Below are 13312 nucleotides of genomic sequence, written 5' to 3'. Positions count from 1 at the left end.
AATATATTTTTATTGATTTCAGAGAGGAAGGGAGTGAGATGGAAATGTCAATAGTGAAAATCACTGATTGACCCCTTCTGCACACTCTCTCAACCTGGGCAAGTGCCCTGACAGTATTCTTTGACTGTTAAACGAGTTGAAAATTACTCAGTTTGCAAGCAAAAGTTAGCAACTGAAAGTGATCATATATAATATTTTATGCATGGTACTCTTGGAAAGTAGCTAAAGAGAGAGATCTTATTAGAGATAAGCTTATAAACTTCAATATTTGGCCTCCTTAAATTTTTTTCTCTTATTCTGCCAAGGAATCCTATATGATAATCCTATATAATAAAAGGGTAATATACAAATCCGAACGGTGGAATGACCAATCGCTATGACATGCACTGACCACCAGGGGGCAGATGTTCAGCGCTAGAGCTGCCCCTTGGAGGTCAGTGCACTCCCACAGGGGGCGCACCACTCATCCAGAAGTCGGGCTCATGGCTGGCAAATGCAGCGGCGGTGACGGGCTCCCGCCTCTGCAGCAGCGCTAAGGATGTCTGACTTCGGTTTAAGACATCCCCCGAGAGCTCCCGGACTGCTAAGGGCACAGGCTGGGCCGAGGGGCCTCCCCTCCTCCTGAGTGTGCAAATGTCATGCACCAGGCCTCTAGTTTAAAAATAATCAAAATTATGTGGAGAAATAGTTTCCCACAGATAATGAGTGCAGTTTTATAGTAGTAGCAGTTTTATGGTTTGAAAACGTATTATTGAATATCAGAATTACCACTTAGGAGTTCTGCGTTGCACTCTCTGGTAGCCGCACTGTGGCTTTCTCCCCACCCTGTGTCTGCATGGCCTTGGCCACGGACCGAGAGTTGGTTCCACCTGCCTGGCCTTGGTCTGATTATTTGGCTGTGTCACATTTGCAGGATTATCTTTATTAAGGAATTCAGGCAAGATTAAAAACATTACTTTAGTTTTTCTAGGAAGTGGAACTTATACAGGAAGAAGAACATGCTATATATTATAAACTTTTGTAATTGTTATTTTATTTTTAAGGCTTGAACTCAAACTTGAATGTAAATATGGATATGAACAGTATTAAAGAGCCACAGTCAAGACTAAGGAAGTGGACTACAGTGGACAGCATTTCTGTGAACACATCTTTGGATCAAAACTCCAGCAAACATGGTATAAAATGCATTCTTATTTTTTTAAAAACTGTGGAATATTAACTTTAGGTCTTTATTTTAAATACATATTTTTAAAAGCTAAGTTCTCTCAGAACCCATCCTCGTTTTTAAAAGTGCTTTATTAATAAATCTCAGTTAACACAAAAAAGGCAAAATTAATCCTTATGTTGTTATAAAAAATAAAAATCAGATTATACTTTTTTAAAAAATATTTTCTTTTTGATGGTCTTTTAGTCTTTTGCAATTGATTTTATTGTTCTAATGTTCTATTTGTTAACATTTACACAATTTATTGTGATGTAGGGTACTAAACACTTCCACCATAATTTGATTTCTAGCATTTTCTTTTTTTTTTCTTTTTTTTAATATATTTTATTGATTTTGTACAGAGAGGAAGGGAAGAGATAGAGAGTTAGAAACATCGATAAGAGAGAGTCATCGATCAGCTGCCTCTTGCACACCCCCTACTAGGGATATGCCCGCAACCAAGGTACATGCCCTTGACCGGGATCGAACCTGGGACCCTTCAGTCCCCAAGCCTACGCTCTATTCATTGAGCCAAACCGGTTTCGGCATGATTTCTAACATTTTCTTATATATTTGTTATGTGTAAATCACATAGATTCAGAATTCTTTTCACCAGTTAATTACAGTTTTAAAATATCATTTTCATCTTATTTAATATCCATTCATCTAGCCACTGTAAATAGACTACCTTCTGCTTTCCCCTGGGAAAGCAGAAGGTACATATACATAGGTGCGTATGTACATACACAGTTGACTATGTAAGCAAGTGAAAAAGTCGGAACCAAATGGAGGATTTAACAGGGAAGTGACAGCGATGGGGATGGCTTTAGAGAGACTCATCATGGGCGAAGCCTGCAAGTTCATCAACTGAATAAGAGAGAGAACAATAAAGAATGTATGTAGCACATGAGCCCTGGCTGGTGTGTTCAGTGGTTAGAGCACTGGCCCACGCACCAAAGGGTTGCAGGTTCACACCCCACCCCTGTGGGGGCTTGTGCAGAAGGTATCTCTTTCCTTCCCTCCCAGCCTCCCTCCCTCTCTTTCTCTCTCTCTCTCTCTCTCTCTCTCTCTCTCTCTCTCTCTCTCTCTCTCTCCTTTCCCCGCCCTTCCCCCCTCCCTAAAAAATACAAGTAGCTAGAAGAGGAAGCCAGAAAAGAAGGGAAGGGAATTGGTGGAATGACTGCATCAGGTCAGGGGCAGGTCATGCCCTGCCGAGTGGCATGGGGGCCTGGCGAGGTCCTGCCTGGCCACCCTCAGTGACTGGCACAGGAACTTGGGAGGCTGTGACCTGTCTCCAGGGAACCTGTGTTTCACTGGAAGCTCCAGCTAGAGCAGCTCAGGTCCATGAACCAGAGCTTCTCCCAGCCATGGAGATTCAAGGCTAGTGGCCGGGTCCTGGCTCTCCTTTCTCACCCTTGCCCTTCCATTCAATAAATTGTGCCTCCTTCCATCATGTTATTGAAGCTGGCAACTTAGAGACATTCGCTTTTTAGTCAATGTTCATTGAGATAATTTACAGATAATACAACCTTTTTTGAGGTGAATTATTTAGTGGCTTTCAGTATATTCTCAGAGTTCTGAATCCATCACCACAGTCAATTTTTGAACATTTTCTTGCCCCAGAAGAGCCCCTCGGCTATCACTCTTTCTGCCTCTACTTGTCCATGTCTCGTAGCCATAAGCAAAGTTCATCTTTCTGGGCTTAGTACACTTGTCTATAATGTGCATTTGGTGTAGGTGGTGGCAGGTACTCTCTGGTCTTGTGAGTAGCGTTTTGGCTTAGCACGGTGCTTTCAAGGCTCATTCCTGTTGCAGCATGCCGAGGTGCTTCATTCCTTCTTCATTCAGCAGTAGACAGCTGTTTGGGTCCAGGAGGTTTTCTTGAGTTCTTTCTTGCTCCCACCTCCATATCCAGTCTACCTATGACGAGTGCCCCTTCTACTTCCCAAATGCAGGGTGCACACACCCATGTGTTCCGCTGTCTCCTGATGTCAGCCACTTCCTTGCACACCTGCCTTTCAGGGTCCTGAAACCTAGCCCCAGGCTCACTTCTCTTAAAAGGCTTCAAGGTGAGGTCCTCCTTGCTGTGTCCGACAGAGTCTGGCATGCTGCCCCTGGTGCCTTCCAGGACTGCTGGTCTACAGCAGTGAGGCCTGGGGCAGCTGGAGCAAGCACACCACCCCTGCCACCTTCCATTCCAGACGTTCAGAACAGCAGACTCTGGCATCCCTCTCTTCGAGATCAGAACCCCATCCTCCATGTTGCTCACAAATGGTCTTTCAGTTCTCAGACTGCTGCTCCGTTCCTCTCCTCAGGTCCTTACAGGCCGCACCTGCACCTAGAATCCCACCCCAACCTTTTGCATGAGGGCTCGGCCCCTCCTTGCCTTATGCTCTGTCCTTCTGTTGCTGATCACTTGTTCACTTCTTTGTGAGAATCCATTGTCATTTAGGGTGAGGACTCCATTCATCTCACTCAGCTTTCTGTGCATTGAACACAGCACCTGACCTGGCCTCAGAAAACACTGGTTGCCACTGTGTAAAGCATTCCTCATTCTAAAGTGAGCTCAGGGATGGGCGTGGAGGATAGATCTCAACATCGACGGTCGTTTCTAAGTGTTAGCTGTGTTTTGATGGGCTTGCACACTTGTAGTAACAGATACCAAGTATTTCAGATGTCTCTTTTCTCCCCCATTGACCTCCCCAGCCGCTACCAACTCCCAGCACATGCCCTTCCTCCCCCTAATGTCTGAGTCCTTTGGTTATGCTCAAATGCATGCATATAAGTCCTTTGCTTGAGCTCTTACTCCCTCCCCCTGTCTTCCTTCTGAGGTTGGATGGTCTGTTTGTTGCTTCTATGACTCTGGCTCTATTTTTGTTCATCAGTTTATGTTGTTCATTATATTCCACAAATGAGTGAGATTATGTGATCTTTATTTTCCTCTAATAGCTTAATTTCACTTAGCATAATGCTCTCCAGGTTCATCCATGCTGTTGTAAGAGTTCCTTCTTTTTTACAGCAGCATAGTATTCCATTGTGCAGATGTACTACGGCAGTGGTCGGCAAACTCATTAGTCAACAGAGCCAAATATCAACAGTACAACGATTGAAATTTCTTTGGAGAGCCAAATTTTTAAACTTAAACTTCTTCTAATGCCACTTCTTCAAAATAGACTCACCCAGGCCGTGGTATTTTGTGGAAGAGCCACACTGAAGGGGCCAAACAGCTGCATGTGGCTCACGAGCAGCCATTTGCCAACCAACTACGGTTTTGTAATCCACTCATCTGACGAGCATTAGGCTGTTTCCAAATCCTAGCTATTGTAAATATTGCTATGAACATAGGGGTGCATATGTCCTTTCTGATGGGTGTTTCTGATTTCTTAGGATATATTCCTAGAAATGGGATTACTAGGTCGAATGCGAGTTCCATTTTTAGTTTTTTTAGGAAACTCCATACTGTTCTCCACAGTGACTGCACCAGTCTGCGTTCCCACCAGCAGTGCACGAGGGTTCCTTTTTCTCCGCATCCTCGCCAGCACTTGTCGTTTGTGATGTTCTTGACTGTAGCTCTTTCTTCCCCCCAGTACCTCTCATTGACCCCCAGCAGGAATCCCACAAAGGGTGCACTGTGCTTGTTCTCAGCTTAGGCCTCAGTGTGTGTCTTCATGACTTGGCAATAATTTTGTACTCTTATCCTGACAGTATCTCTCAGCCGTGCGTCTTCACACACCACAGAGCACAGGACAGACCTTGTTCTGTATTTTGCTCCCATCTCATGGTCATCGTTCTCTTTTTAGGTGCTATTTCAAGTGGTTTCAGGCTGGAAGAGTCTCCGTTTGTTCCTTATGACTTCATGAACAGCAGTACTTCGCCAGCCAGCCCTCCAGGCTCAGTGGGAGATGGCTGGCCACGTGCCAAATCGCCCAATGGCTCTAGCAGTGTTAACTGGCCACCAGGTAAGATGCCAGCAGCTTCCGTCATGACTTAGTACTGATTGAGCCCAGTTCTGGCCGTTGGACTGAGTGCTCGTACAAATGAACGCCGAGGGACAGTGAAGTCGGGTATCACGTCTGCCCTGTGGCCAGTGCCTTCTGCTCCACGCAGTGAGAGTGGGACTGGCCCACCCCTGGCACTCAGGCCCCATCTTCCCCTGTGCCGGGGACCTCTGGGCAGCATCTCAGTTGTGCCGCGGTGTAGGCAGAAACGCTCCTGTGGCCTGCACTCCTGCTCAGTTGCCGTGGCTTGGTGCCTGGTGGTAGAGCACTGTAGACGTTGCTGTTTGAGGTGTACGAACCCAGAGCATTAGTTCCTGTCGTAAGAACCTGCACGTAAATAACAGCCTGTGCGCATCTCATTTTGTTAACGAAAATGCTTGTGATTTTCATAGGTCTTAGCAGTATTTTACATTATTTAATAATGGTGATTAAGCCTGAACTAATTTAAAATTTTCATTTCCAGAATTTCGCCCTGGTGAACCATGGAAAGGTTATCCAAACATTGACCCAGAAACTGACCCTTACGTCACTCCTGGCAGTGTCATCAACAATCTTTCAATTAACACTGTGCGGGAAGTTGACCACCTCAGGGACAGGAACAGTGGTATGTAGGTGGGGACACTTCCGCTTCTGGACAGCATGGTGTAGGCATGGCTCAGAGTAGGTGTGATGCCTCCGCAGCAAGATCCCCGCACATCTCAGCCCCTGGCGCCCAGGGAACCGGGCAGTGGGAGCAGAAGGGTCTCATCCCGTAGGCGACTCTTCAGCACTTTTAAGAGAAAAGGATTTGTTCTCACTGGATCTAGTAAACACACAGGTGCAGTTAACGAAGGCCAACAGCTATTTGGTTTCCAGTCATTGTATTCCAGCTGCAGGTTGTTGCCTCCTTTATCCTGCTGTGGCTATTGTGGGTATTAAGAAATGGGTGTTTTTTGTAAAAGGTGTATCTTCATTATTATTTACTTATACACTCTGAATATTAAAGGACTGTCATCTGGAAAAGCAATTTGACTTTCTGTCTTTCAAAGAGTGGAAATAATACCAATTTTAAGGATCCCTATAGTCCAGATGCACTTTTTAATGTGTTATCAAATAAAATCATCCTACTACCAACATGTGGTTGTATTTACAGTATTTCGTGGGTGCACTGGAAGGAAGGAGAATGAAGTGAGAGTATTTTCCGTTCTTGTAACATTTATCCTTCCACCTGTCCCTTTAAACAATTTTTAATAAAGAAAATATGCGCCAGTCTGCATCTTAGACGTGCCATTGGCCAGCAGGTGTTGCCATGTCACAGTGGTGAGCACAGTTGGGCAGACAGCTCTGCAGACGTAGGTAGAGCCATTACCTTCCCAGGGGAAGGAGTAGAGACAGCCACACGGCATCCTCCTGTCGTGGTGGCTCATGGGAGATTGCTCCCAGAGATGGCGGCTTCTTATCTGGGGGAGATTCTGAAAGTCAAGGGGGGTGAGTTTTGATATTCAGAGAAACCACTGAAGGTTTTGAGTGGAAGAGTCAACCTGTATTTAAGGTGGGTGAACAGGTGGATTGGGGTGGGAGACCCACCACGAGCTGTTAGAGCGATCAGATAATGGTCAGTGGAGCTAAACTAGAGAAAAGGGTAGGGGCTAGGTTTTGGAGACAGCTCTCAGCATGCTGTTTTGAATAAGAAGGGGCAGTTTCTGGTAGGTCTGTGAGCCTGAGCATGCCTGTGCTTTCTCGAGATGGCTGTGAAGTTGCCGTTTTGCTAGGCGCCTTTGCTTGTTCTGAGACACCAGGTCACTTACCCTGGGGATGACTAACTGGGCTCTTCCCCCACATAGGGTCATCCTCATCCTTGAACACCACGCTGCCTTCAACTAGTGCCTGGTCATCCATTCGTGCCTCCAACTACAACGTTCCCCTCAGCAGTACAGCACAAAGCACTTCAGGTGGGCGGGGCGGGGTCGTGGGGTGGGCCCTCCCCTGTCTGCTGAGACCCCTGCTCTCAGCAAGCTCTCCGCTCTCCGGGAGCAGTGCTGTCTGTTCGCCGCACACCTGCTTCCGTGAGGCCGCAGCCAGGAAATTAGCCTTCTCTCGCTCTTTTTATATATATATATATATATTTATTGACTTCAGAGAGGATGGGAGAGGGAGAGAGAGAAACATCAATGATGAGAGATTCATTGATCGCTGCCTGCGGGTTCTGGGGTTTGGAGGTGAAGGAGCACTTTCTTGGCTTGTTTTCTTCGGCAGTTTGGTTTGCTTTAGGGGTTTTTAATAATCTCACTTTGTTTGATTTGGTTTCAGGGGGAGAGTGGATGTTATTATTTAAATTTGATCTTTTCTAAAAGCATTATCTCCCCCCTCCCACTTTTTGTTCCCTTTGAGTAGCCAGAAGTAGTGATTCCAAATTGACGTGGTCTCCGGGGTCAGTCACAAACACCTCTCTGGCCCATGAGCTGTGGAAGGTCCCTTTGCCACCTAAAAACATCACTGCTCCATCCCGTCCACCTCCGGGGCTCACTGGTCAGAAGCCTCCCTTGTCTACGTGGGATAATTCTCCTCTTCGTGTAGGTGGAGGATGGGGAAATTCTGACGCCAGGTATACCCCAGGTAAGATGAGGTGCCGAGCACTGGCCAGCACGCGGGCTGGGGTGACGGAGGCAGTGCCGTCTGTCAAGGGGGCTGGGACCACACAGCGAGCTCCCACTGCGCACTCTCCGCGGTCTCCACGTCACCCGCTCACCTAGAGCACTTGGCAGACGGTGGTCAGTGAGTGGAATGGGGCTCCTTTCTTTGAGAAGTTCCTCACCTGCTCCTCTTAAATTAAATGTGCGGTAATTTCTCCCTCCTGGCCGGCCCTCAGAGCACACCGCGTGTGACACAGGGCAGAAGCCGCCACAGCAGGGCCGGGAAAGCCTGGCCTTGATGTAGGGGTTCATAAAATCTATTGCGGGGTTTTTTGTTTTTTTTATGTATGTGTATATATATATACATATATACATATATACATATATACATATATACATATATACATATACATATATACATATACATATATACATATACATATATATATATATATTTTAGAGAGAGAGAGAGGGGAAGGGAGAGGTATAGAAACATTGATTGGTTGCCTCCTGCACAACCTCCACTAGGAATCGAGCCCACAACCCAGGCAGGTGCCCTGGCAGGGAATCGAACTGTGACCTGGTTCATAGGTCAATGCTCAACGGCTGAGTCATGCCAGCTGAGCTAAACTGAGACATTTGAGAGGGACGGGGTGCTGCTGGTGAGACAGCCAGCAGGCATAAAGCAGACTGTCTAGGAAAGGGGCAGAGGGCGCTCCTCCTGCTGCGCCTGCACGTGACCAGCTCCCCAGCAAGCCCAGGTTGGACTCAGAACTTCTGCCGGTTCTTACTTCCTTGTGCCCTGCCCCCGGACTGTACCCACCTTAAATAGTAATATCTCAGGGATTTCTGATCTTTAGACAGGTGACTTAGAGTGTTCCTTTGGGGGAAGTTTTGATTACATGAAAATACTTGAGTCTGTTTTAAGCTACTAAATACAAATTAATGTATTGGGTGTTCTGTGTTCTTCCTGGCCACAGCCACCTGGGGGCCAGCTCCTCTAAGTGGCTGGTGCGGTGTGAGGGGAGGAGGCTTGTGGAGCTGAGTGGGACCAGGAAGCCAAGCCGAGCAGAGGGAGCAGCATAAGGCTCGGCCCTGGGACGCACTAGGGTTCCCTGTTGGACTTGAAGAAGGTTCAGGAGCCGGGGTGGAGCTACCTCCCGAGCGGTAGGGAGTGTCTGTGAGGCACCTGGGAGCAGCTGTAAACAGAGCTGACTTGATCACATCTTCCAGGTCTGCTGCAGGGAGAGAGCAAAAGCAGGTGGCCTGCCCCCGTGGGGACCCAGACAGAAACGAGGCTGTCTGCTCAGGGCTCCCGTTCATCAGAGGACACGAGAGGCCTTCCCCAAGTGGTAGTCTTCTGAGACAGTGTTAGCTTCATAAATGAAAGTATCCCCAAGGGAGGCCTGCCTTTGTGCCTCACTAGCCAGGAGCCCGTGACCACCACGTACCGTGATGAGACGGGGATGTGCTTGCCCTTGGTTACCGCTCCAGCCACAGTCTCGGGAACTAACTTTCCTCTTTCTTCCTTGTTCAGGGTCCAGCTGGGGTGAGAGCAGCTCAGGGAGAATAACAAATTGGCTTGTTCTAAAAAACCTCACACCTCAGGTAAGAGCACGGCACTGGTGGGTGCGGACGCACGCGGCGGCCTGGGAGAGGAGGTCTCCGGGCTCTTAAGTGGGGGAAGGGCTGCCGGGCCCGAGTGGGAGTCGGGGCTGTCCGGGGGGATGGCTTTGGGTCTCAGGCGGGCTCCTGATGCCCTTGGAGAGCCCTGGTCTGCCCTGTTCAATGAGGCCGTTTTCTGAATGCCTGGGCCACCCCCGTGGAGGCTGGTGTTCGAGCCCACCCTCCTCCCACACGGAGCGGTGCCTGGATGGGCCCTGCCTCAGGGCCCCGGAGAGAAGACTTGAAGCCACAGCAGCGCCATGGCTACCTCAGGAACTGAGGACAAGGGAAGTGACGCAGGGACGAGAGGCCAGGGAGGTATGGCTCTGGGACCAGTGAACGTGCATACTGGTCCCAGAGCCATACCTCTGTGGCCTCTGGACCCCATCACAGCAGAGAGTCCCAGGTAAAGTGGCACCAGCAGTGAAACATCAGGCGACGAGGAGGACGCGCGTCGCACCCGGGACAGCTTCCCCAGTGTCCTCGCGACGCACGGTGCCGCTAACGCACTCGCCCTGTCTCCTAGATCGACGGCTCGACTCTGCGCACCCTGTGCATGCAGCATGGCCCCCTGATAACATTCCACCTGAACCTCCCGCACGGAAACGCTTTGGTCCGCTACAGCTCGAAGGAAGAGGTAGTGAAGGCACAGAAGTCTCTGCACATGTAAGTGGGCTGCTCTGGGCGCCCCCGAGCCCTTTCGCCTGGAGAGCTCGGGGTGAGAGCACACCGCCCGCAGCACCCGGTCTGGTGGCCCAGGAAGTCCCCGCACCGCTGCCCTGTGGGCGGTGGTTTCCCAGGCCGGTGCTCAGGGAGGGAGGCGGGAGGGGTGCTGGGTACCTGGTGTGTCCTGGACACTCCGGTGCCACCCGCACTGGAAGCCGTGGGAGCTCCGGCCGCTGGTCCTCACGTGCGCTTCTCCTCCTCAGGTGTGTGCTGGGGAACACTACTATTCTCGCTGAGTTTGCCAGTGAAGAGGAGATCAGTCGTTTCTTTGCACAAAGTCAGTCTCTGACCCCTTCCCCTGGCTGGCAGTCCCTCGGGTCCAGCCAGAACCGGCTGGGCTCCCTCGACTGTTCCCACCCGTTCTCCAGCCGGACTGATCTCAGTCACTGGAATGGTGCTGGGCTGGCGGGGACTAACTGTGGAGACCTCCATGGCACTTCCCTCTGGGGGACCCCCCACTATTCCACAAGCCTGTGGGGCCCTCCAAGCAGCAGTGACCCCCGAGGAATGAGCAGCCCCTCCCCCATCAATGCTTTTCTCTCTGTTGACCACCTCGGCGGGGGTGGAGAGTCCATGTGACAGGTAGAGGTAGACTCGTGACCGCGACCTCAAGACGCAAAGGAAAGGGGCACTAAACGCTGAGCTCGCCGCCTGCAGCGGGGCGCCTGTGGGAACAGCTCTTCTGCACATTTTCCACTTTGTTTTCCCCGAAACATATCAGTTGAATACTTGAATCATGCAGGCCAATACTATAATGTGAAGGTGTCTCGTTACACTCCCACTGGCGCCATACGTGCTGACCGCGTAGTGAGCTCACCTGTGCGAACTCATCATGTTTAGCCTTTGGGTTCTTTTTTTTTTTTTTCTTTCTATTCCCACACCCCCACCCTTACCATTTTTTTTTCCAAAACCATTGTTTGGGCTGATAACGTATGAGCTTTTACCTTTGCACTGAATGATGTTCTCTCCGTCTAATCGGCAATATGGGGGGGGCAGCTGTTCCGTGTGATGTTTACTCAAGGATGTCCTTAAGGTGTGCGCTCTCTACTATGCCTTGATGTCCGCTACCTTACTGTGTGTCGTGGAGTTGGAGATCACGTTATGATGCTGACTTAGGACGATAAATGAAAGTGTTGCACCGTTTCTTCATGTTCTAAAACTAAAGAATTTCGCTCTGCAGTTTGAAAAACTGTGGCCACAGCTGTGACTTGCAGCCCGCCTGCACCAGGGGCCCTGCACTTTGAACGGGCTTTCCATTTTCTTTTGAAGGCTCTCACGTTGACCTTCTTGTTTACAGATTTTTTTGTTTGTTTTTTGAGAAAAAAAATGTTTACTCTTCCATCATTAAAAAAAAAAAAGTAAAAGACAAAAAAAAGGAAAAAAAAAGGAGGATTTAAAAGATGCTTTCTATCTCTGGGAAAGGAGCAGCATTTGGCCATGTTCTTGTTTTCTATTCCTGTCCTAAATCAAAGAGCATGGTTCTCAGGAAAACCGGGTCCCCAGTCAAACAAAAACAAAACCTTGTAGTTTCTTATAGGAAAAAAGGAAACCCCAAGTTTTAGCACTGATACTATGTATTGCTCTGTTAAAGAATTTTCTCTGCCAAAAAAAAAGAAAAACAAAAAAACGCTTCAAGCTGGAGTTTGACGTTCTGCTTCAGATGCTGTCTTTTTATTAGTGTGATGATGGTTTGCTAATGATCAGTAGGGAATCATTTTTGTAATTCCATCCAGTGGCTCTGTTCCTGCTGTCGTGACTGTGTTATGTCTAATGTTGTACCTTAAAGCTGAAATCAGTAACTATGCATCCTGTAAGCACGGTTTGGGGCTTACAGAGTCGTTCATTGTAGAAAGGAAATTTTAAATGTTGTTGCAAACTAACGAGTTACACCATTTTTACAGTTTCTTTCTCTCCTCCCCCCTTTTTTGCCCACAAATGGTATTATAATGCTTGCTTAGTCACAGGAGAGACTAAACAAGGGTAAAAATTTTAACAGAGAATTTGCCATCATTTCATTGCCTTGATTCTAACTGTTTGTGTCCTATGATGCAAAAGAAGTCAGTGGCTTTTAACTGTTTACAAATAGAATGTGATTGTAAATGTACAGTTTGGTTGTGTTTAATTATGAAATTTCTTCAGATATAATAAACCATGACTTTTTGGCTGCTCAACATCAATTGTCTCTTTTTTGTGAATTTATTTGTACGCTCTTTTTTATAATGAAAGTTTTCAAGTTGCTATGTATGAGGGTTCTCATAGAGCAACCGATTAAAAATATAAGCAAATATTGGAACATTTTAACTGAACTTATCCACAATCTCACCCTGAAACAATGTGAGAACAACGGGAGACGTAGCCGGCTCCCGCCTGCCCTCCGCGCCTGTGGGACCTGCTGCTCAGCGCTCCTGTGACTCATCTTCCCCGCCATCCGTGCCCGTCGCAGGCCCAGCAGACACGCGGAGCAGGAGGCCCCTGCCCGGAGTGTCTGGTGTGAGCTCAGACCTCTCCCGCCCCGCGGCCTCCGCGGCCTGTGCTCGCTGCGCCGGGCTTCGCCGCGGCCGCTCGCCGGGCGTAAGCCGTGTTCTGTGCATTCGATGTGTATTGACTTCCACACTGGTTTTTCCAAAAACCAAAGGTAGCTTCGAAAAACCACGTCTGGAAATGTTTGGGACGTCACGCTAACTGACCTTTGGGGCTTTGAGTAGTACATAATTGACTTCATAACTGCGTTAATTGTATTGTCCAAGTGTTTGGGAGTTTTTTTGCGCTTGTTATGTGGAAATAAAGTGTTTGATTAAAAAATGAGCCAGTGGTTTTTTTGTTTTGTTTTTTAATTTATTTTTTTAATATATTTTATTTATTTTTTACAGAGAGGAAGGGAAAGAGATAGAGAGCTAAAAACGTCGATGAGAGAGAAACATCGACCAGCTGCCTCTTGCACACCCCCTACCGGGGATGTGCCCGCAACCAACGTACATGCCCTTGACCGGAATCTAACCTGGGACCTTTCAGTCCGCAGACCGACGCTCTATCCACTGAGCCAAACCGGTTTCGGCCAGTGGTTGGTTTTTGCTTGGTCCTTCAACAACACAGCTCTGCTCCCTAAG

General features: G+C 48.2%; 1 protein-coding gene across 5 annotated transcripts in view; it reads left to right on the top strand.

The window, feature by feature from the left end:
* The window catches only part of TNRC6A (trinucleotide repeat containing adaptor 6A), a 97269-nt gene extending 84990 nt beyond the window's left edge, over positions 1–12279 (top strand). For all 5 annotated transcript variants that reach the window (XM_084882698.1, XM_084882696.1, XM_084882695.1 and 2 more), the window contains 8 exons: positions 1044–1175; positions 5005–5163; positions 5666–5806; positions 7026–7133; positions 7576–7797; positions 9352–9422; positions 10006–10145; positions 10409–12279. In XM_084882698.1, coding sequence (XP_084738824.1) covers positions 1044–1175; positions 5005–5163; positions 5666–5806; positions 7026–7133; positions 7576–7797; positions 9352–9422; positions 10006–10145; positions 10409–10784 — 1349 coding nt within the window. In that variant the 3' untranslated portion in view covers positions 10785–12279. The remainder of the gene's footprint in view (positions 1–1043; positions 1176–5004; positions 5164–5665; positions 5807–7025; positions 7134–7575; positions 7798–9351; positions 9423–10005; positions 10146–10408) is intronic.
* The last annotated feature ends 1033 nt before the right edge of the window (positions 12280–13312 follow it).

Source organism: Pipistrellus hanaki (assembly GCF_964339955.1).
Source record: "Pipistrellus hanaki genome assembly, chromosome: 4".
Taxonomy (NCBI): domain Eukaryota; kingdom Metazoa; phylum Chordata; class Mammalia; order Chiroptera; family Vespertilionidae; genus Pipistrellus; species Pipistrellus hanaki.
Note: the sequence above shows the minus strand (reverse complement) of the source record. Positions and strands in the feature narration are given on the sequence as shown.